The 23,233-nt window shown below is 32.0% G+C and overlaps 1 protein-coding gene across 10 annotated transcripts in view; it reads left to right on the forward strand.

Annotated features, from left to right (window-relative positions):
- Window positions 1-23,233, forward strand: part of LOC114326158 (inositol hexakisphosphate and diphosphoinositol-pentakisphosphate kinase 2) — a 228,343-nt gene that overhangs the window by 142,837 nt on the left and 62,273 nt on the right. For all 10 annotated transcript variants that reach the window (XM_050653997.1, XM_050653998.1, XM_050654002.1 and 7 more), the window contains 2 exons: window positions 11,651-11,871; window positions 18,957-19,138. In XM_050653997.1, coding sequence (XP_050509954.1) covers window positions 11,651-11,871; window positions 18,957-19,138 — 403 coding nt within the window. The remainder of the gene's footprint in view (window positions 1-11,650; window positions 11,872-18,956; window positions 19,139-23,233) is intronic.

Below are 23,233 nucleotides of genomic sequence, written 5' to 3' on the forward strand. Positions count from 1 at the left end.
ACATTACTCATTATTTTTGTTTTCTGAAGATTCATTTTGAGACCTATTTTATTTGACTGCTGGTTTAGTTCCTTCATCATTTGCTCCAGTTCCTTGATATCTGTACTGAATAATACTATGTCGTCCGCAAACCTCAAATGACTCAAATGTACACCATCAATATTTAGACCTTTTTCCTCCCAGTCGAGCTGTTTGAATACATTTTCCAATGCTAAGGTAAAAAGTTTTGGTGATCATATTAGATAATAATATCACAATTATTATCTAAATATTACACTGTTTTGGTTGTAAATATTTTTTTGTACATATTAATTTTTTTTTTGCAATGATTTTAGACTTCCATTTTGTAATGATGCATTGGTTTCCGGGGTTATAATAGGCTGTTAAATAACTTTTTCTGTTTGATAAGAAAAAAAAAACACAATTTTATGGTTTGAAATACACTTTACTAAGAGCGTTCACGGGTACCTGTCGGAGACTAGTCATTGACAATTCCTAACCTCACCTACCTAATATAAATAATACCGTTAAAAGATAAATAAACAAGGTATATTTACTTTTAATTAATATTAATATATATATATATATATATATATATATATATATATATATATATATATATATATATATATATATATATATATATATATATATATATCGGGTGTTCTACAGCATTCGCCGTTTCCCGCATCCTATTCGCCATGCTTTTCGGTCACGAATATCTTCCTCGTTGAGTTGTCTACTGTTCATTGCTTTCTCTACATCTTGTATCCATGTTCTCTTCGGTCTGCCTCTTTTTCTTCTCTCGGGTGGTACATACTGGATCATTTTCTTGGGCCATCTTGTTGGTCCCATTCTCTGGACATGCCCGTACCATATTAATCTTTTTTGTTCTATTCTGTCTATAATATCCTTTTCTACTTCCATTCTTTCTTTTATTTCTTCGTTTGGGATATGCTGCAGTTTAGATATTCTGCAGCTTCTTCTAAGCGCGTCCATTTCTAAAGCTTGAAGTCTTTTATTTTGTCGGTCTTTTACTTCCCACACTTCCGAGTTGTACAGGACAATTCCTTCCACGATAGTTTGGTAGATTTTTTTCTTTGTCTGATTCTGCAGTCCTGTACTCCACCAAATGCCATTTAGCTGTTTTATAGCTTTTCTTCCTTGGCTTATTCGATATTCTATATCTTGATCGCATGTGGAGTTTTTGTCAAAAATTGAACCTAGATATTTAAATTCATCACATCCTTTTATGTATTCCCCTTCTAATTCTAAGTCTTCAGTATCACCTCCGACTACAAGGTATTCAGTTTTCTCCATGCTCATTTCCAAACCCCATTTTTGGTACTCCTCTTTCAATTTTCTAATCATGTAACTGGCGTCATCTTTATCAGCAGCAATCACAACTTGGTCGTCAGCAAATAGCAACGTATACAAATAAGAATCTCCTACTGGTATCCCCATTGTTTGGCATTTCCTAGTCCAATATTTTAACACATGTGTAAGGTAAATTTTAAATAAAGTGGGCGACAGACAGCATCCCTGCAAAAGGCCTTTCGAAGTTTCAAAGGTATTTGAAAGTTTCGTTCCAATTTTAATTGCTGTTGTTGCATTAGCATAGAGATCTTTTATTGTTTGGATGTATTTTCTATTTAAAGTGGTTTGTTGTAATACCTCAAACATTTTTTCTCTGGGAACGGTATCGTATGCTTTTTTTAAGTCTACAAATACCATGTGAGTTTCTAGATTTCTAGCAGAACGTTTTTCTAGTAATTGCCTTATGCAGAAAATGTTATCTGTGCATGATCTACCTGCCCTAAATCCACTTTGTTCTTCGGAATCTTGCCACTCCTTTTCTATCCGTTTCTTTATTATTCGTCCGTACAGTCTTCCAACTGAGCTGGTCACACTAATGCCTCTGTAATTATTACAATTTTTTCTACCACCCTTTTTGTATATAGGGGTAGTTATGGAGTTTTTCCACTCAGAGGGCACGCCACTATTGCCTGAAAGGCATCCGTTGAATATTTCAACTAAAATTTCTTTTGCCTGTGTCGTGCTGTGCTTAATGAGTTCAATTGGAATACCTCCGGGACCAGGAGCTTTATTGTTTTTCATTTCTCTTAACGTTTGTTCTAGTTCTCGAATAGTTATATCTTCTAGTTGTTCCAGGTTGTTTGGGGCGATGATGGTTTGCCTTACATATTCCTGTCTATTCTCTTGCAATAGGTTTCTATTGCAAGAGAATAGAATATTAATAACTAACTAATAAATTATACTAGGTAAATATACCTTGTATATTTATCTATTAACGATATTATTTATATTATTTTAAAGTGCGCATGCGATTTGCTGACAATTTGTCGCCGACAGTTACCCGCGAACGCACATTCAGTATTCGCTGTATGCAAGTACTTGGAGGGGATACGAGAAACGATCGTGCGCGAGTAACGGAGAAATCTTGCAACTTCCTTAGCATATTTCTTAAATAATTCATTGTCAATTGAAATTGTCATATTTACATTTCATACGTACCTACTGTCATTGAAGAAAATGGGTTTTCGCAAATTCTGTGTTATAAATTGTAAAAATACAACAAAAAATTGTCAATTTAAGTTCTATTCGTTTCCAACTTCGAAGCACAAATTAATACAAAGAGAAAAGTGGATTTCCATCATAATAAAGCAGAAGTAAGTAACATAGCCTAAATTATGAATTCTTGCGCCCGATTTTATAATCAATTTGAAGTGAACGTTAAATAAAAGTTCACTTTACGTGTAAATTTCAGTTTCATTATACCATAACCATCTAATGAATAATTAATTAATGAAACCAATATGATGATGTATTATTTATTTCTTTGAAAGATTTAGGTTGACAATGTAGTTGGATGGACTTATAGTTATGCACTTTAGTCTAAAATGAACCCTAGTTAATGTGTACTTTAGGTTGTCATTATGAAATCAGACATTAATGTTGCTCCACAATATTGATATCTTCTTCTTCAAGTGCCATCTCCGCGACGGAGGTCGACAATCATCATAGCTATTCGGACTTTGGAGACGGCTGCTCTGAAAAGTTCATTAGATGTACATCCGTACCTTTCTCTCAGGTTGCGCTACCTATGCTCCTTTTTCTTTGAATCTTTCCCTGCATAATGAGTTGGAACAAGTTGTATCTCTCTCCACGTGTAATATGTCCGAGATATTCCAATTTTCTGGTTTTGATTGTATTTAAGACTTCCATTTCTTTATTTATCTTTCTCAGAACCTCTTTGTTTGTGACGTGTTTTGTCCATGATATTTTCAGAATTCTTCTATATACCCACAACTCGAATAATCCCAGTTTTTTCATTGATGCCGCATTCAAGGTCCAAGCTTCCATTCCGTAAAACAGAGTCAAGAAAACGTAGCACCTAGCCAACCTTACTCTTAGCTCTAACTTTAGATCTCCTTCCTCATTTTGATAAAAATTGTTCTAGCCTTTTCTATTCTGATTTTGATTTCCTGGAAGTAATCACCTGTGGAGTTGATCATTGTTCCAAGATATGCATATTGGTCTACTCGGTCGACATTGGTTCCGTTTATGAGGAGATTCTCGTTATTTCTTTGAGTTATGATATATGCAATTATTAAAGTAAATTTAATTTTACTTGTAATACTGCATTTTAATAATTAATTTTATTTACTACATACAATGTTTACCTTCTAATAACATAACCTCAATCTTACTTTTTCTTCTTATTCTTTTTTTGGGCTATGGCCTTGACAATTATCCAGTAACCAGGACTAATATATCCAGTGATCCAAAATTATTGTCATCACAATGGGCGCTGAAGGACAGAGATAGCTATGCAGTGCATGTCTATAATTAATTCAGATATAATTCAGTTAACGTCAACCTTGACTATGTTCAGGTACTTTGACTTTTCAAGTTTTAGTATAGAAAATTATTATTAAAAATGGTTTTCATGGATGAACAAAAGCGATCTATGCTCGAAATGTATTATAAATAAAGTTACATGAAGCTTTTAATTATTGTCTAAAGTAACCAATTTTTTTTTTTTTTCAATTTGGCGGAAAATTTAATTACTTGTGAGGTATAGTAAATTGTTTTGAATCGTCAACAATAGATGGAAGAGTCCATTTATTATTAGGTACTCCCGTTAAAGGGGAGGCCGTATACTCGTACAAACCTTTCTAAAGTTGTTAATAAATTATTGCTTTCAAAATATACTCAAATTGTATTTTTAAACATCTTATTTATTTTATATACTAATTAAATTCTCTATCAAATGTAATTATTATATTTTATTCATACCTAATTTAAAATTTAGTTTAACATTGACGGAGTGTCAAACTCAAATGTAAATAACCTATGCTTTGCTTAACAAGTTCAGATTAAAACAAGAAATACGTAATTTTTTGCTTGAATAGCTTTGATGAAAATAATTGTGGATCGCTCGTTAATTGGCAAATATAATTAAAAGTGCTTAACATGTTGCTGATTTATGACAGTAGGTCTTCCGAACTTGCACGGTCCCAATAGTCTCTCCGAATATCAATACACTTTTTCCACGAGATTCCAATGTATGAATTCCATCCCTGAAATGAAAATCTGGAAGGGCCGCAATATACGCTTTCACAGATGTTATGACTTTATCGTTTGATAAAAAACGCTTTCGACGCATACATTTTTTTAGGTATTGAAACAATTTAAAGTTGCTAGGGTTCAAATCTAGTGAATACGGTGGATGTTCCTACAATTCTAACTTTAATTATAATAGAATAGAAATATTCTTTATCGTCATGAAAAATTGTACAATTTTATCAACAAAGCTTATAAAAAGTCAAGAAAACAAAACAATAACAATTCAATTTACTAAAATTACATAAATCGGCAGTATAGATTAAAAACATAATAATAATGAAGTTAAACAGTTAATCAATTGCAAAATTTAAATAAATTGCAAATTGCGTAGTCTACCTAGTAATTAAGTTTAAAAGTTAAGCTGCTGCATATGACACCCAAATATAGATAAAAAATAATAATAAAAATACTACTTGTGCAAAGGGTACTGTAATTTCTTAGTTATTGATTAAGAAAATCTTCTACTGCATAATATGGTCTTTCGGATAGGTAGGCTTTTGTCAGTTTACGGAATTTGGGGAAAGATACTGCAGATTTAAGTTGTAGTGGGAGATGGTTGTAAAGTTTTTTTGCGGAATATAATATATATTTCTTTACTAACTCCAATGACGGGGTCGGTAAATATACGTCAAAGGTAGAATTTCTCGTGAAGTAGTCAGATTAGGTCTTGGTGGAAAGACATGTAGATGTTTACGAATTAAGCAAACAGTTTCTAAAATATATAAAGATGGAAGGGTTAAAATTCTGTGATCTTTGAAGTAACTTCTACAATGTGTTGTTCTTCTGAGGCCAAACAGATATCTTATTGCTCTTTTTTGTAATTTGAAAATAACATCGAATTGGGCAGCTGTACCAGAACCCCAAAAAGGAAGACCATAACTAAGATGTGACTCGAACAAAGAGAAATATGTTATTTTGGAAGATGCTAAATTGAGTTCATTCGAAACAGATCTTATAGCATAGCAAGCTGAAGATAGTTTCTTCGTTAACAAATTAATATGGAGGGGCCATTTAAGGTTGCTGTCTAAAAAAATACCAAGAAATTTTACAGAATCAACGGTACTGATCTGGCTGTTATTAAGAGGTAAGGGTTGAAGAGCTCCTTTATAAGATAATGCTACTGTTTTATCTACGTTAAACGAGAATAAATTAGAGTCAGACCAGGTTTTTATTGTAAGTAGATCAGAAGTTATAGTAGCATGAAGAGTTGCAATATTTGAGTTGCTCCAAGTGATACTGGTATCATCAGCAAAAAGAAAGATTTTTCCATCGATTTTTAAACTAGTGATGTCATTAATAAAGATAAGGAGAAGTAGAGGACTCAATACTGATCCTTGAGGTACCCCACATACAATGTTTTTGATACTAGAGTCTGTATCATTTGCTCTAACCAGTTGTTTCCTATCATCTAAGGAAGATTGGAACCAATTCAAAGAAATACCTTGAATTCCGTAGAAATTTAGTTTTTTATCAAAATGTTGTGATTTACATAATCAAAAGCTTTGGCGTAGTCACAAAAAACGGTGGCAGTGTGAAGATTATTGTTCAATGCTTGATAAACCTCATGTAGTACAGAAAACATGGCATCAGTGGTGCCAAAATTTGCCTTTCTCAAAAGAATCATTGATCAGTGAGATGAGGACTTCCAACACATTTTCTGGGGGATTAGAAAAAATTTTTATCGATAGACCATCAGTACTACAGGAAGATTTGCTTTTGATACTATTGATTGTTTGGATCAGTTCAGATTTTATGGACTGGTTTTATAAAGAATGAATTCGAGACCTTTCTTGAATTAGGGAGATAGGAAATGGGATCTTTTTGTGGCAAAATAGTTGATGTAATATTTTTACTCAAATTAACAAAGTATTCATTTAGATTTTCAGGGTCTGGAAGGGAAAATGTTTGAGCAGTGTGGGTTTTATTTCGAAGATCGTTTATTATGGACCAAGTTTCTTTTGCAACACTTTTAGAGCTTCCCAGACGGTTTTGGTAGTAGACTTTTTTAGCTGATTTTATAAGTTTAAGATAGGTTGCCCTGTTGTTGTTGTTTGTTTGGGTTTATATGACTGCGGACACTAAATCCATTCGCCAATTTTACTATTTTTTATTTTATTCATTTTTTCGTATCTTATCCTAAAACTAATACTAATATAATAAACAATTCTACTAATAAATCATTATTTTTATATTTTTTTAAATAATTTTTTATATATTTTTTTTTATTTATTTTTTTCTAAATGATGTTCTCAGAGTTCCACAACAAAAACTGCAACATTCTTCTGTAGCCCTCTACTTAATTCGAAATCTTTTTTATATTTTTTCTTTCTTTTTTTTTGTTTTTTTTATTTTTTTTTTATTATTTTTTTATATTTCTTTTTCTTTTTTTTTTCTTTTCTTTTTTTTTCTTTTCTTTTTTTTTCTTTTCTTTTCTTTTTCTTTTAACATATAACAATTTACAAGAAATACTCTATATTTTACAATTACAATTTAGGCTTAATATCTAAAAATATGTATGTTTATACAATAGTCTGTATACCAACTCATTATTTTCTAATGTTAATAAATAATTTAAATTAATGGGATGGTTGACATCAGTCAAAGAATACAGTGGATTTAAAAACATATTAACTTTATTAGAGATAAGAGAACAGGTCAAAATTTTGTGTTGTAGATTGCCCAACTGTCCACAAATACATTGTGGACTATCAGCTATATTAATTTTAAATAAATATGATGGAGTAAGACAGTGGTCAAATCTCATTCTGCATATGGTTCTTGTCATATCTTTTGTCGACTCCATTTTAGAAAACCAAGGTTTATCCGTTATATAGTTTCTGATTGATCTGTAGTGGTTTCCTGTATTTATGTTTTCATCAATATACCTTTCTTTCCATTCTTTCTTAATCTCTTTGAATAAATTTGATTCAATATCTTTTGGCGTACAAAGATAATGGGTTAATACTCCTTGTGTCACCGCGTTTTTAGCCAATTCATCTACCATTTCATTTCCAGTTATTCCACAGTGGCTTTTAACCCATGCCAACTTAACAGACTTTCCTTGTTGCTGAAGTTCTTTAATTTTATTTATAATATATAATTCAGTGTAGTTCACTTTTGATTTAGGATTTATAGCACTAATTTTACTAAGAGAACTTTTACTGTCACTAAAAATTATAAACTTTGAATGATTTATATTAGATAAATATTTTAGTGCTTCCATTATCGCTATTAATTCAGCTGTGTATATACTCATAATAGAATTTAGTTTAAACAGTTTACTAATTTTATTACTGCTATCCCAATAGGCACACCCCACACCTTCAATATTTTTTGATGCATCTGTATATAACATACAATAATCTTTGAACATTTGTGAACTGTCTGAGATAAACACTAATTTTCTTAAAGATAGAGGCAAATTGCTATAGTCCCTTAAAAAGCATACTTGAACTTGTTCCATAGTATTAAAGTCGATATTATAATTTGGGTGTATGTCATATTTATAAAGTTGTTTATCATATATTATCATTTTTGAATATAAATCTACTATATTTAGGTTGCCCTGTACTTGGTGATATATTCAGTGATAGAGACGTAGGTAGTAAATTTCTTGATGTATAGTAGAGAACGCATATTCTTGGAAGATATTCGGATACCTTTAGTAGTCCAGGATTTTGCGATGTTTTGGCTTAATTGGAATTAAAGGAAATGCTTTATTGAAGATACAGACAAGCTTATCTAAAAAATCACTGAAATTATTATCCACGTCCATAGCAGGAAAGCGCCACTCAGAGGTTAAGCATAAATTTTGGAAATTACGAAAGTTCCGGGTAGAAAAAATCCTGCCTAAACGTCGGGTTTTCGAGGAGGGTTTGCTGAAAATATTAAAGTTCGTATAAACTGCTTCATGATCAGATAATCCAGCATTAATAATTGTAGAGTGACATCAAGGGGTGAGAAACCTGAGACAGTATAATCAATTATGGTAGATGAAGTTTTTGTACTCCTTGTAGGAGAATCAATGTGCATTGTTAGACCATACGATTCAAATATGTTGATCAAGGATATTTGTGTAGCAAATAGTTCATGGATTTTACTCATTGTCAAAAGGCTCATATGACACGCTGCCTTATCCTGATGCAAAAGGATTTTTTTCTTCTGCAAACCTGGACTTCTTTCACAAATTTCTTTCTTCAGTTGGTCTAAAAGGTTACAGTAATATTCAGAATTTGTTTTACCAGTTTGCAAGCAATCTTTCGCCCCCCAAATAACTGATGCTAACAAATTCTTGGCCGATTTATGGACACGAACTCGTTTCGGAACCGAAGAATCAGGTTCACACCGATCTTTAGCCTCTCGTTTTACTTGTTAAGTCGATAATCAGGCGCGTGATGGATGACCGAAGTTAACTTTAACGTTTGAGTTAAAGTTAAGATAACTTTCAGGGATAACGTGCCCATAACTATTTACGTAAATTCGGTGTGATGGATCTTTCACCGTTATGAGATAGTTATTTCTTCAGCGTTAAAAAAGATAAATAACATTTGACTAACAAAGTTTGAAGTAACAAAGAGAACCTTATGTAGAAATAGTACAAGTTGGAGTGAGCGCGAGAGATCGATCGGAAAAGGATCGGAAGATCGGAACATGCCACAAGCTTGACAGGATGCGAAGTTACCCATAAAAGCAGCGTTGCCGAGTTGATACAATTGTACTAGTTTGATACAATTAACAACCAAACTTTTGATATTAAAGTATCTTTAAGTAAAAACCTCAAATTTTGTGATATAACAAATTTGCTTTAAATAACATTAAATGACGTTTTTTTAAGTTTTTGTACAAAATGTGTTGGTTTAGTACATTTTAGGTTTATTCCTACAGAAGTTTCCAACTGTCACCGACTGTCAGGCGCATGCGCAATAATAATTTCGCCGTTCCAACAAGATTTTATCTGATTACTAGTCAACAAAGTACACTGTTCCATGAAATATTTAATCAGTTTGAGATTAGTTTCTGACAGTTTGAAAAGTTTCCGAACTTTTTGCAAACTGGTAATCACGGACATGCGCAATAAGTTTTTTATTATTGGTTATTTAAATAAATTGTTAAAGAGATAATAATAATATGTTAAAGGTGTGCTCGTTGCTCGTGTTGTGTTGTGGTCTGTGGTAAAATATGGAATATGGGTAAAATAGTGAGGTTAAAGTTTTCGTTTTGCCGGTTTTGCCTCGTTTTCCTGAATGCTTTCTTCTTCTTTCTTTTCTTTTCTCTGGGCACTCCTCTTAGACAACTTGCTAGCTCGGTAGAATATTGTTCCAACAAAAATCACAAACTAGTTCGCGGCTGGTTGAATTCGCACATGCGTATTGTGCAGCAGTGAGAAACTGTCATGAACTAGTTTGTGATTCTTTGTAGGAACAAACCTTTTGTGTCACTATTTCAGTCATTCCAGTGCATTTATAAAAATTTCTCTGGCAACACTGCATATGTTTATAAATTACAACTTATATTCAACAATAGGGAACTTGCATAAAATTTTAAATTTGAAAAAAATGTTATAAATCACAACAGAACATAATTTAAAACATGTATCAAATATTAAAAAGTTTTGTTTGGCTTTCGTTTGGCCCCTAAAGATGATTAAAAATTCAAATTAAAACAGGTGGCCCAAAACGCGTCGTGACGTCATCCGTTTAAATTATGTTTACATTCTTCCAAAAAAGTAAACAAAATTTAAAATTAGACATTATAAACGTCAGTAGAAAATACAGTTGTGTAACCTCACAAGTGTTTTTGATCGTTTGAACTATTTTAAATGTCATTTAATAGTGTCAGTGTCAAAACGAATGTCAAACCTAATAGGGAACTTTTTTTTATTGCATAATAATATTCAGTTTCCTTTAAAAATAAGATTTCCAAAATTTCACGCCTTAAAACCTCATAATAACAAGTACAAATTTAAAATCTATATATATATTTTTTTGTTTTCTGGCCTTGGTTTAGAGAACCTTTAGTCATTTTAAAATAGTTCAAACGATCAAAAACACTTGTGAGGTTACATAACTGTATTTTCTACTGATGTTTATAATGTCTAATTTTAAATTCTGTTTACTTTTTTGGAAGAATGTAAACATAATTTAAACGAATGACGTCACTACGCGTTTTGGGCCACCTGTTTTAATTTTAATTTTTAATCATCTTTAGGGGCCAAACGAAAGCCAAACAAAACTTGTTAATCTTTGATACATGTTTTAAATTATGTTCTGTTGTGATTTATAACATTTTTTTCGAATTTAAAATTTTATGCAAGTTCCCTATTATTCGAGTTGATTTTTATATGATTTTTAAAATTGTATTACCTTTCTATTCTTAAATTATTAGCTTTACTTTTTATTGTTAATTATTATTTTAATCGTATTATTACCTACGGGCTTCTAATTTTTATTTGAAGTCTATTTTTTTGATATTTTTAATTTTGCACTGCTTTATATTTGATAATAAATTAATAACATGTCGCACAAAATCCTAAGACAACATGAAGCAGCGTTCTTCGTTAAATATTCACTTGATTTCTATCTAAAAACAAGTCAAAAGATGAACTAACTTCACATATCCTTACATATCTACAGAGTTATCTCATAACTTGAGGTTTAACGTCGCGTTATAAAGTGACAGTTGATATACCAGATAACTCAAGAACTGTCAAGAAATAACGCAAGTAGTTAAGTTAAGTATGATACATCACACCAATTCGAGGATTATAACATAACTACAGGATAACTTTACGTTAACGATAACTTCGGTCATCCATCACACGGTTGATATTATCCATTTAAACTGAATCCTTTATTTAATTCCAACTATTTAAAACTTTATTCGATCAAAAACTTTCTTCTAATTCATAAAACAAATGTGAACCATCTCTTTCGTAAGGTATATTTAAATCATTTTTCTTTAGCTGTACTATTGATTTACTACTTTTATTTTTATATTAAAGAGTTTAAATACATCCGAAACGGCAACTCCAGAAGAAGGAAAAAGTAGGTGTTCGCCCAGAATCGACGAAGAAGCCGAAATGTGTATAGAGGAAGAGAAATATATAATTAATTCTCCGAAGGAATTTGAATCTCCGACAGACACTCAAAAGATGTCGCCACCTTGTTCTCCGGAAATATATTACCGAGGAAATGTGAAAAGTAGTAATCCCATTCCTATAGGGTAAGTCTATATTTGTAGGTTACATTTTTGTATCGAGCTTGAGTTCCAGCAAACTAATCATCAATGTAGATATTTTATTATGTAATAACATTGTTTATATAGGGAGATAGTTGGTCAGCCCAATAGATAAATATGTTTGATTCAAATTGAGACAGTCACCAGATGTCCCCACAATTTCTGTCAGGGTCGCAACGTCGAAATGCATAGACACCAAGTTGGATACGATCCTATTCATAACACCCCAACTCGCATACATATTAAGAAAAATAAATATCTATGGAAGAATATAATTTAGAAATTGAATTAATTATGTCATGCTACTATACATCGTATTGCCGGGAGATCTTCTAGATCTCCCTGCTGCTCTTCTCCAAAAATCCATTTCCGTTGCTTTCAGCGTTGCCAGTGTTCTTCAGTGGCCATACCTCACAGCTGTATAGACAGTATAGAGTGATACTTTTCACTATACCCTTATATAATATCCTCTTTTTATTTTCTTTGCTGATGGACTGGTCCCTTAAAATGCTGTTTAACATTGTGATGGCTTTTCTACCTGACGCATTTCTCTCTCTTATGGCTTTGTCTAATGTTCTACCGTGCGAAATATTGATACCTAGATATTTGTAGTTATAGCAGTGCTTTATCGTAGTGTTTTCGTATAATACTATTTCTTCTTTTAATATATCGGGACCGGTTTCACTCTATTTATGAGAGATTGTTTCTATTGCGTGTTCTATTGTCCATCAACTTAAATATCTCTTGTGTCATCCAAACTTTGTTTTTCTTGTGTGCTTTGTTTAGACATTTCTTGCACACTGCTTTCATAGTTGTATTTATACAATTTAACACTTCGTCTGTGTCAGTTATATTGTTTATTTCATCTTTTTATGTTACTGAGATTTTCGTTATTTCATTTTTCTGACTTCCAGTAATCTCATACAGTGCTTTCCAAAAATATGTGCCATTTCGTTTGTTTGGTTGCACTGTTTTGACACTATGAACGTATTTTGTAAATGCTCGTCTCTTTCCAGTATTTTGGATTTAATTCCTACTATGATCAGAATCATGCTTTGTATTAAATCATATAGATGTTAGATCTGTGTTATGTTACGTATAGTTCAGAAATGAGTACAAGATCAAGTTCTTAATAGTAGGGGAGGAATGTGCTAAATTTGCAGTTACTCGAGCGTTATGGTGATCTATTGGGCTGTGAAAAGTAGGTCCTAAAACCAAAAAAGTTAAGTTTTCCATAAAGTGGGGAACTTTCCATTTTTTTTAAATAAAAATGTATACCATTTTTATTCAGTTGCAATGCGAAGGCAAAACAATCTTATTTTTCACTTAGAATACGGAGCGCAGTCCAGCACTCTGAATCGACGATTTTCGACTCATATTGGAGTCTCATCGGAGAGACGTAGGCCTGCTGCTCCATACTCCAAGTGACCAACATCGAGAGTTTATCCCCCACACCGCAACTAACGTGAATGGATTAGGTGACTAGCATCATCTGGCAATTGAAAGGAAAAGTTTTTCAATCCTAATAGAGACATTAATAATATTGAAAAATATTAAAAATTTTACTAAAAGATTTTTAAATTGAAAACTTATTGGTCCATTTCCCTGGTGACACCTCCAAGGCTTCTACAATATGCAAGCCAGATGGATGCTGCAGTGAAGACAAAAGGGAAGGAATTAGTCTGGGCTGATTATCGGAGAATAGGCCATTTTTGGGAAAAGTTATTTACCAGCAATTTTATTGCTGGAATCGAATTATAAGATCCTATATATTAATAATATAGGTATACAAAGTCCTCAGATAGTGTGCTACTTTTTTTATAAACAAAATGGCGCACGAAAATCGTGGTTTTTTTTTTCAATTATTGCTCTATAACTCCGAAGATTTTAACTTTACAACAAAAACACTCAAATAAAAATTCACCGTGATTAAATTCTGCATAGAGACGTGTTTTTCCCGATCTGCTCCGACGAAAATTTTCTTTGGAAAATGCGGGTTTTCCCAACAAAATGTTTAATTTTCAAATAAAGTTTTAGATAAGTAATTATCTACCAATAATTAAATAATTTGGTGACTTAAAAGCCTTCTTGGTTTAGATTATAGTTCCAGAAGCTGGTGAAAATTGAACGAATACTTTAGCAACAATTCAATTGTTAATTAATAATTTACGGTCGCAATAATAACCAAAATAATTATGATACACTGATCAAACTTTGAAATCTTATAAAGATGAGATGCCTATTTAACATTTTCTCGACAAAATATAAATTTTTAATTTTTTTGCATAATCTTTAAATGTTTTTAAAAAAATAGTTATAAACAAATTAACGTTTCTCAGAAAGTTTTTATTATATTATAATTTTAAAAAATAGCTAAAATGCGCATTTCAAACATCTTGAAAATGAATGCTTTAAAACTTTTTTGCAACCATTTGCAAAAAAGTTATGAAACAGCAAAGTAAACATACGATTACTACGGTGTTTATAATTTTTTTAATTCTTTCAAAGCGTAGAAGTGAGCTTAAAGTACAAGCTAATTATTTACAAAAAAATATCGATTATAAGTTTAATGGTTATATTTTAATTAAAGATTATAAATATATTTTTTTGTAATTTACACGCGCGAAAGTAGAATAATACAGTACTGTAGCTAAAATTTTCACTCGGAGCGACGACCGGCGGCCGCGCGACGTACACTTTTAATAAATAATGTATGCTGCGTGTTAGTCGCTTCGAGTGAATATTTTAGCTCCGACTCTGTATCAGGCCTACGTTTGCGCTAAAAATTACAAAAAAAAGTATTTTTAATCTTTGATTAAAATATAATCATTGCACTAATTTTTGACATTCTTTGTGAGTAATTAGATTGTACCATAGACTCACTTTTAAGCTTTGAAACAATTAAAACAAATTATAAACAACGGAGCTATCGTATATTTACTTTGCTGTTTCATAACTTTTTTGCAAATGGTTGGAAAATTTTTTTAAAGCATTCATTTTCAAGACCTATGAAATACGCATTTTAAGTATTTTTTAAAATTAGAATATAATAAACAATTTCTGAGAAATGTTAATTTGTTTATAACAATTTTTTTAAACATTTAAAGATTATGCAAAAAAATGAAAAATTTATATTTTGTCGACAAAATATTAAATAGGCATCACACCTTTATAATCTTTCTAAGTTTGATCAATGTCTCATGATTATTTTGGTTGTTATTGCGACTGTAAATTGTTAATTAACAATTGAATTGTTGCTAAAATATTCGTTTCATTTTCACCGGCTCCTGAATTTATAATCTATACCAAGAAAGCTTTTATTTCACTAAGCTATATAATTACTCCAATCCAATCCAAACTCTTGAAAGCATGTTCTAAGACCGTATTAAAAAGTTTAGGTGACATTGGGTCTCCTTGTCTAACCCCCCGTTCTATTTTTATGCGATTACTGTTAGTATGTAATTTGACAGTGGTTGTTGCCTGTAAGTATATTTTGTGTAATAATTTTGTATACCTATAATCTAGCCTGCATTCTTTAAGCGCCTGTAATATTTTGCTAAGTTCAACTGTGTCAAAGGCTTTATGAAAATCGATAAAAAGTAGAACTAGGGGTTTATTGTATTCCACTACTTTCTCTATCAGGGTTTTTATACTTTGTAGATGGTCATTTGTTCCGTAATTTTTTCGGAATCCTGCCTGTTCTCTTGGTTGATAAGTCTCTAACTTTCTATCCATTCTCTTAACTATTATTCGCGTAAATAACTTATATAAATGGCTGAGGAGACTAATCGGTCTGTAATTCTCTAAATTGGCTTTGTCTCCTGCTTTGTGTAATAGAATCATAGTAGCGTTGTTCCAGTCTGTTGGAATATTGGCGTTGTGAAGGCAGATATTGAAAAGTTGTTTAATTTTTTCAAGTAGTATATTTCCTCCAATTTTTAGTGCTTCTGATACTATTCCATCTTCACCTGGGGTTCGATTATTTTTCATTTTCTTCAGAGCCTCTTTGATTTCTGATTTTGTTATATCGGGCATTAAATCCGATCCTTGATTTAATACCCCAGTTTTTACTGTAATTGGAGGTTGCGCATTGTCATCTTTTTTTCTTGATTTGTATAACTCTGTGTAGAACTCTTCGACTATTGTTAATATTTCATCTCTGTTTGTAGTTTCTTTTCCAGTTCTGTTTCTTAGTTTGTTGATTTCTATTTTTCCTTTTTGTACGCTTACGTTCTTCAAATTGGATTGGATGACAAAGGGAATAAAAATAGATGGAGAATACCTAAACAACTTACGTTTCGCCGATGATATAGTCATAGTAGCTGAGGATCTAGGTATGGCAAGAGAGATGGTACAAGAACTCGTTGTAGCTACAGAAAATGTAGGTTTAAATATAAACATCTCGAAAACAAAAATAATGACAAATTTGGTACCCAACCAGAACATCAGTATTGGTGGGAAGGAAATAGAACTCGTAGATAGATATAAATACCTGGGACATGAAATTACGATTGGCAGGGATAACCAGACTCATGAGCTGAAGAGAAGAATCGGTCTTGGGTGGGCAGCATTTGGAAAACTGAGAGAAACTTTTAAAAGTGAGTTACCCACATGTCTAAAGAGAAAGGTATTCGATCAGTGCGTCCTCCCAGTCTTGACGTACGGATCAGAAACACTTACCTTAACTAAAGCCTCGGCTACCAAACTAAGAGTCACGCAGAGAAGAATGGAGCGGTCAATGTTAGGAATAACTCTGCGAGACAAAATCAGAAACGAAGAAATCAGGAGAAGAACAAAGGTGACTGACGTCATCGAGAGGATAGCCAGGTTGAAGTGGAGATGGGCAGGACACGTAGCCAGAATGACAGATGGGCGATGGACGAAGAGGTTATTGGAATGGAGGCGAAGAGAAGACAAGAGAAGCGTCGGTCGACCGCCTACAAGATGGACTGACGACTTAAGAAAGGTAAATAAAAACTGGATGAGGGCGGCGCAGGATAGATGGGGTTGGAAACGAGGGGAGGAGGCCTATGTTCAGCAGTGGACTTTTGAGGCTGGATGATGATGATGATATAATTATTAATAAATAATTACTGGCCCAAAAAAAATATTTGAAAATTCGAGATTTTGTTGGGAAAACCCACATTTTTCGAGGAAAATTTTCGTCGGAACAAATCGGGAAAAACATGCCTCTATGTAGAATTAAATTGGGGTGAATTTTTATTTGAGTGTTTTTGGGGTAAAGTTAAAATCTTCGGAGTTATAGAGCAATAATTGAAAAAAAATACGATTTGTCGGCGCCATTTTGTTTATGAAAAAAGTAGCACACTATCTGCGGACTTTGCATACCCATATTAATAATATATAGGATCTTATAATTCGATTCCAACAATAAAATTGCTGGTAAATAACCTTTTTTTGTACTTTACTAATTAGACCAGCGTATTATAACTATTTTTTTTTTCATAATTTAAAGATTATGCAAAAAAAAGAAAAATTTATATTTTGTCGATAAAATATTAAATAATCATCTCATCTTTATAATCTTTATAAGTTTGATCAATGTATCATGATTATTTTGGTTTTTATTGCGATCATAAATTGTTAATTAACAATTGAATTGTTGCTAAAATATTCATTTAATTTTCACCGGCTTCTGGAATTACAATCTATACCAAGAAAGCTTTGATGTCACTAAGTTATTTAATTATTGATTAATAATTACTTACCTAAAACTTTATTTGAAAATTAGAGTTTTTGTTAGGAAAACCCGGATTTTCCGAGGAAAATTTTCGTCGGAGCAAATCGTGAAAAACATATCTCTATGCAGAATTTAATTGCGGTGAATTTTTATTTGGGTGTTTTTGTTGTAAAGTTAAAATCTTCGGAGTTATAGAGCAATAATTGAAAAAAATACGATTTGTCGGCGCCATTTTGTTTATAAAAAAAGTAGCACACTATCTGCAGACTTTGCATACCTATATTATTAATATGGAGGATTTTATAATTCGATTCCAGCAATAAAATTGCTGGTAAATAACTTTTCCATGAATTTTGCTAATTAGCCCAGAGTAAATTGGGAGTTGTGAATTGCATAGTGTACAATTCCTTCCCTTTTGTCTTCACTGCAGCATCCATCTGGCTTGCATATTGTAGAAGCCTTGGAGGTGTCACCAGGGAAATGGACCAATAAGTTTTCAATTTAAAAATCTTTTAGTAACATTTTTAATATTTTTCAATATTATTAATGTCGCTATTAGGATTGAAAAACTTTGCCTTTTCATTTTTTAACTTAATTTTCCATTTCCAACAATCTTTTTTCCGATTATAACGCCATCTATCCATAATTCGAAAAAATGTCCCGAATCAAAGTTACTTATTTTTACGTAAGGAATCCAAATCTGCAATAAAAAATGAGAGCTCCTATTTAAGATTTTAAAGTAACCCCCACTCCACCTCCGTAGGAGGTCGTGTTAGGTGTCATTCGATAGATTTTTCAAAAATATTGAATACATGTATTTTTCAGTTTTTCGATTTGATGTTCATTTTGCGAAATATCGCGGGATTCGTATTTAAAATTTTACATTTACCCCTCTCCGTGGAGGGTCGTGTTTGGTATTATTCGATAGATTTTTGAAAAATATTGAACACGTGTTTTTTGTTTTTCGATCTGACGTTCATTTAGTAATATATTCGCTTTTTTGTGAAACTTTGTGACTCACCCATTTCCTTACGTCAAATCGTCAGATTTTTGAAATGTACACTGTTTCGCATGTACTTAACTTACCTTATCTTAATCTGACGATTTCGAGTTTTTCTAATAATAGATTTTTTTGAACCCCCTTTAACGAACTCCCCTATATTAAGAGCCAATATATGGTAGAGGTACATCTGCAGGGCACCAGGTTTCTCCCCATATGATAATCTGACGTGCTCGAGTAATTGCAAAAATCGGCTTCCCTACCATTTTTTCGTTTTGCACCCATTTGTGCAATCTATAAACAAGCATAAATCATACATTTTTGTCCAGATAAAATAGTACCTATGTAAATATTGTTTGTTATATGAAGAAATTCTCACACTGTATGCGGCCATGAAGCCATGCACCTAGCAAAATGTCTCAACGAAGAATTAGCTAACCAAGCTGCCCAGCAGGGTAGTCGCAGTTACGGACTCAACAGAGCAACCAGCCCCGAGTTGGATCAGCAGCGATCCAGGAGCTACGACCACAAGAGTCCTTCTAAGGGTAAAGGTAAGCAAACGTTGTATTTTTTACTTTTTTGTTTTAGTTACTTTGTATTTGCTTTTTGTCCTTAATTTGAAATTTAGGAAAGAGAAAAATTTACTTGTACATATGTACTTTATATTATATTAACAATCTTTCAACGGTCTACTAGAAAACTAGGTATCAAATGATTTGGTATTATTAATAATTATCTTCTTATATACATATAAAATGATATATAGTAAAACTGATATGACTGTTCACCTGTATTCACATACAGTTTATTAATAAAATAAAACTGGGTCAAATAAAACAGTAAAACAAAGATATAAATGTTTATTTTTACAATAATTCGAAAGTCATTTATAAGTTGAAAATTTTTGACCAAAATTAATGAGTATACACTTTTATTATTATTCTGAAGCTATTTTCTTATGGAATCATAAAAAATTATTATTTTTACTGGAAAGAAGCCAGCAGTTTACTTTAAAATAAGTTTATCTTGACGTTTTGAAGTGAAGTGGAAATCAAAACGTCAGAACAAACTTATTTTAAAGTAAAATTGTGGCTTATTCCCATTAAAATTGTAAATACACTTCTATTATTCATGATTATCTTTATTTTTTCAACGAAAGAAATCTGCAATAGGGCTTTTCATTCACAGTCATTTGTTTCGAGCTTCTGTCATGTGTCACATACTATTAATATATATACGTCGTACGTTATTGGTATATACCCATGATACAAACCAAAGACGTATGGCGTAGATATATTAATATTATGTGACACATGACAGAAGCTCGAAACAAATGACAATCGATGAAAAGTCCTATAGGTGCGGTTGAGCTATTTATAGTGAGCTATAGGAATTTTTGTTGTATATTTCCGAAAATAAGTGTGTCAAAATATTTCCAAGCTGAGTGAATGGACTATAAATATGTTCTGTGTTTGTAGGTGTTGCTGGCCTGTGCCAGGAGTCACCTTTATTCAGTTTTTTTTTTCATCACTATTCTCTGAGGTTAGGTCTTGAAACCGGTCATCCAGGATTGATAAGCGGAGTCATAAATTAAATATCGTTTTATATGGGATAAACAATAGTTGATTGTAATGAGCACTAAATTTTACATTTGTTTTGGACGTTTTGATTGCCAATCCGGAAATCGTTTTGAAGATAACCAATTTGACATTCGACAGTAACCCAATTTGACAGTTGACTTGGCCTCGATCTTGTAGGCAAATAGCCATATTTTCACTGACATGAGATGATGTACCCCCTGATTGATATAAACATTTTTTCATTGATGATATTTCATTTTTTTATGTGGTTAATAATTGTAGATATAGTCTGTTCGCTAAACTCAGACACAACTGGCTAGTGATTTTAGTAGGTAATTTTTTTGTTTTTGGCCAAAATTGGCAAAATTACTAACTATTTAGTAATTATTAACTATTTAGTAATTATTATTTTGTCAATTTTACCAAATTGGCAAAATTACTTACTAAAATCACTAGCCAGTTGTGTCTGAGTTTATCGAACCGACTATAATATGTTTCTAACCCTCTATTAACTCATTAATAATGGTATATTTTTATTGCTGACTTATTCTTTTAGTATTGGTACTAGACTAGTACCTAGAGCCTACTACATTATAAGATAAAAACTGCTGCTTTGATTTTCCTGTTTTTACTGACTGATTTTTTCATGAATATGTGATGCATATTTCTTGGAGAACCTATGTTGCAGCCATAGACATAGTTGGGATAGACAAGGCGTACTGGGCAAAATAGCGAAACGCGCGGGCAGTCGATCGGTGGTCTATCTACATCTTTTTACTAAGCGATCCCGCGCATGTAATAGACAGACCACTCAAAGTGAATATTGACCAATAATGTCCTTGATATTAGCGTGACCGGCGTTACACCTCGATACATTAAGTGGCCTATACCTTACCTAGTCTCTCCTTATTATGTCTGTGGTTGCAGCACATTGGTCTGAGATATGCATTTTCTTTGTGCATTATTGGGACTCTGTACAGGTTTGATGTTCTGCTTTAGTGCGATGTTAGTGTTCTTTTTTGGTAGTCTATCAGATATTCATTAAATTTAGATAGTGTTCTATATATTTTATTCTGCAAGGATTTGGTCAGGTCCTTTTATAGTTTTGTCCATTTGTAACTAATTCTTATCACAGCTTTTCTCGTAGTATTGAATTTTGAAAATTATATAACAGAAACATTTTCGATGTCTTTGGCAAGGAAGCGATATAAATCAAAATCTTATGTATGGTTCTGAATGGTTCTGACTTATGTGTGGTATTGATAATTTTTTTGGTAGGATTTGTAATGTATCTTATATTATATTTAGTGGGAATAAATTATAATATTGATTAAAAATACGGCTTATTTGAATTTTAATGCAAATTTGACGGATTTTTCATTAAAAGTGTCGTTTATTCTTACTAAGTGTAATAGATAATTTAGAATTATGTTCTGAATTTTAACTAGAGATACCTAAAAGAAAATATTCTATCAGTTTAATAGTAAATAAAGAAAATCCAAAAATGAATTTCCTGTAGTCGGCTGTATACTATAAATCACAAATCATTATAAAAACGCCTTTAAAAGGTATATTTCGCTGGTACCTCTGATTAATGTGATTCCTAATACATTTACAGTGAACATAATAACTCTTTGATAAGTGTTGGCGATACAATTCTTTTTTATATGCGTGTCCGCGAAGATTATAACTCCCAAAATATTTATAACGAAAAGATTTAGTTCATAATAGATGCCGACGAAAACAATTATTTCCCTTTCTGTTTCTGTGTCTGCCGACGAAAACAATTATTTCTGAGAACTTTTAGTAATTATAATTTTCGTGCACCCAAAAACAAAATGATGTTTTTTGCTGATACTCCTCAAAAAATAAATTTTTTCGCTAACACTTTATTGGGGATTATAATTTTCACAATCATATAATCAAAAATAATATTCTTCGCAGCATTCATTGAAAGTTCTACTCTTACCGGCATTTTTCGGAGTTATACTTTTCGTAGGCGGCGGCGATTTATTAAAAAGTCCCTTTCGGGTTGCATCACGGAACGTTTTCTGAATGACAATTCCATCAGCAATGCTGCTTACAAGAAAACCCTTTAACACGTTCGGTGCCCATGTTGAACAATCGCCACTTATGGCGTCATCGGTACCTTTGATAAAACCTTCTTGACGTTACTCGTGCGTCATGGGCACCGAACGTGTTAAATGGTGTAAAGTTATAATATTACATTGTTGTAGATAATATTATGTCATGTTTGAAATTTTACTTGATTTTACGTCATGTCAACGCAGTACTCCCAACAGAGTTGCATTCTAGAGTCTATTCAGAGAAGTTTTCCTCGTGCCAGCAATCGACATAGTGGGAGTACTGCGTTGCCATGACGTAAAATCAGGTAAAGTTCCAAACATCACATAACATTAGCTGCAACAATGTAACATAATAACTTTACAACCATTTAAAGGGTTTTCACCCAGAAATTTTTGTACCTCAACCATGTACACCTTGTAAGCAGCACTGGTATTGGAATTATTATTTCCGAAAACGGTCTGTTATATAGCCCGAAAGGGTCTTTTTAATAAATATACCTTTTATGAAGGATTTTTTAATATATTTTTTTAGTAAATAAACAATTTTTCTCTTTCCATTCTTATGTGCAGGTGCCCATTCCTAATATAAAGACTTACGAAGTTAGTTTTTAAAACAGAAACGTAGAATTTTCACTTATCCACTTTATTCTTTAGTAACTAGCTAGTAGATCCATGTATGTATCACTAAAATTTGTATATAAAACTCATAGTTACATTCACAATAGGACTCAACTAATGTTGTATTTTGTTTTAAAATATATACGGTGAGTAACCAACATCAAATGTTTCAAAAATATATTATTTACAGTTTGGAGGAAAAATAAAATTAACTGCTATATTTTAGAGCTTCTTTAGAACAATAAAATTAATATGTCAGCAGATTTTCAGCATATTTTAATATCCTTGATATTATTTACAGTTTCTTTTGTCATGATAGCGTCTGTATTAGATGGCAAACTTTAAGTTGACCTAATTCGTT

Source organism: Diabrotica virgifera, chromosome 6, assembly GCF_917563875.1.
Source record: "Diabrotica virgifera virgifera chromosome 6, PGI_DIABVI_V3a".
Taxonomy (NCBI): domain Eukaryota; kingdom Metazoa; phylum Arthropoda; class Insecta; order Coleoptera; family Chrysomelidae; genus Diabrotica; species Diabrotica virgifera.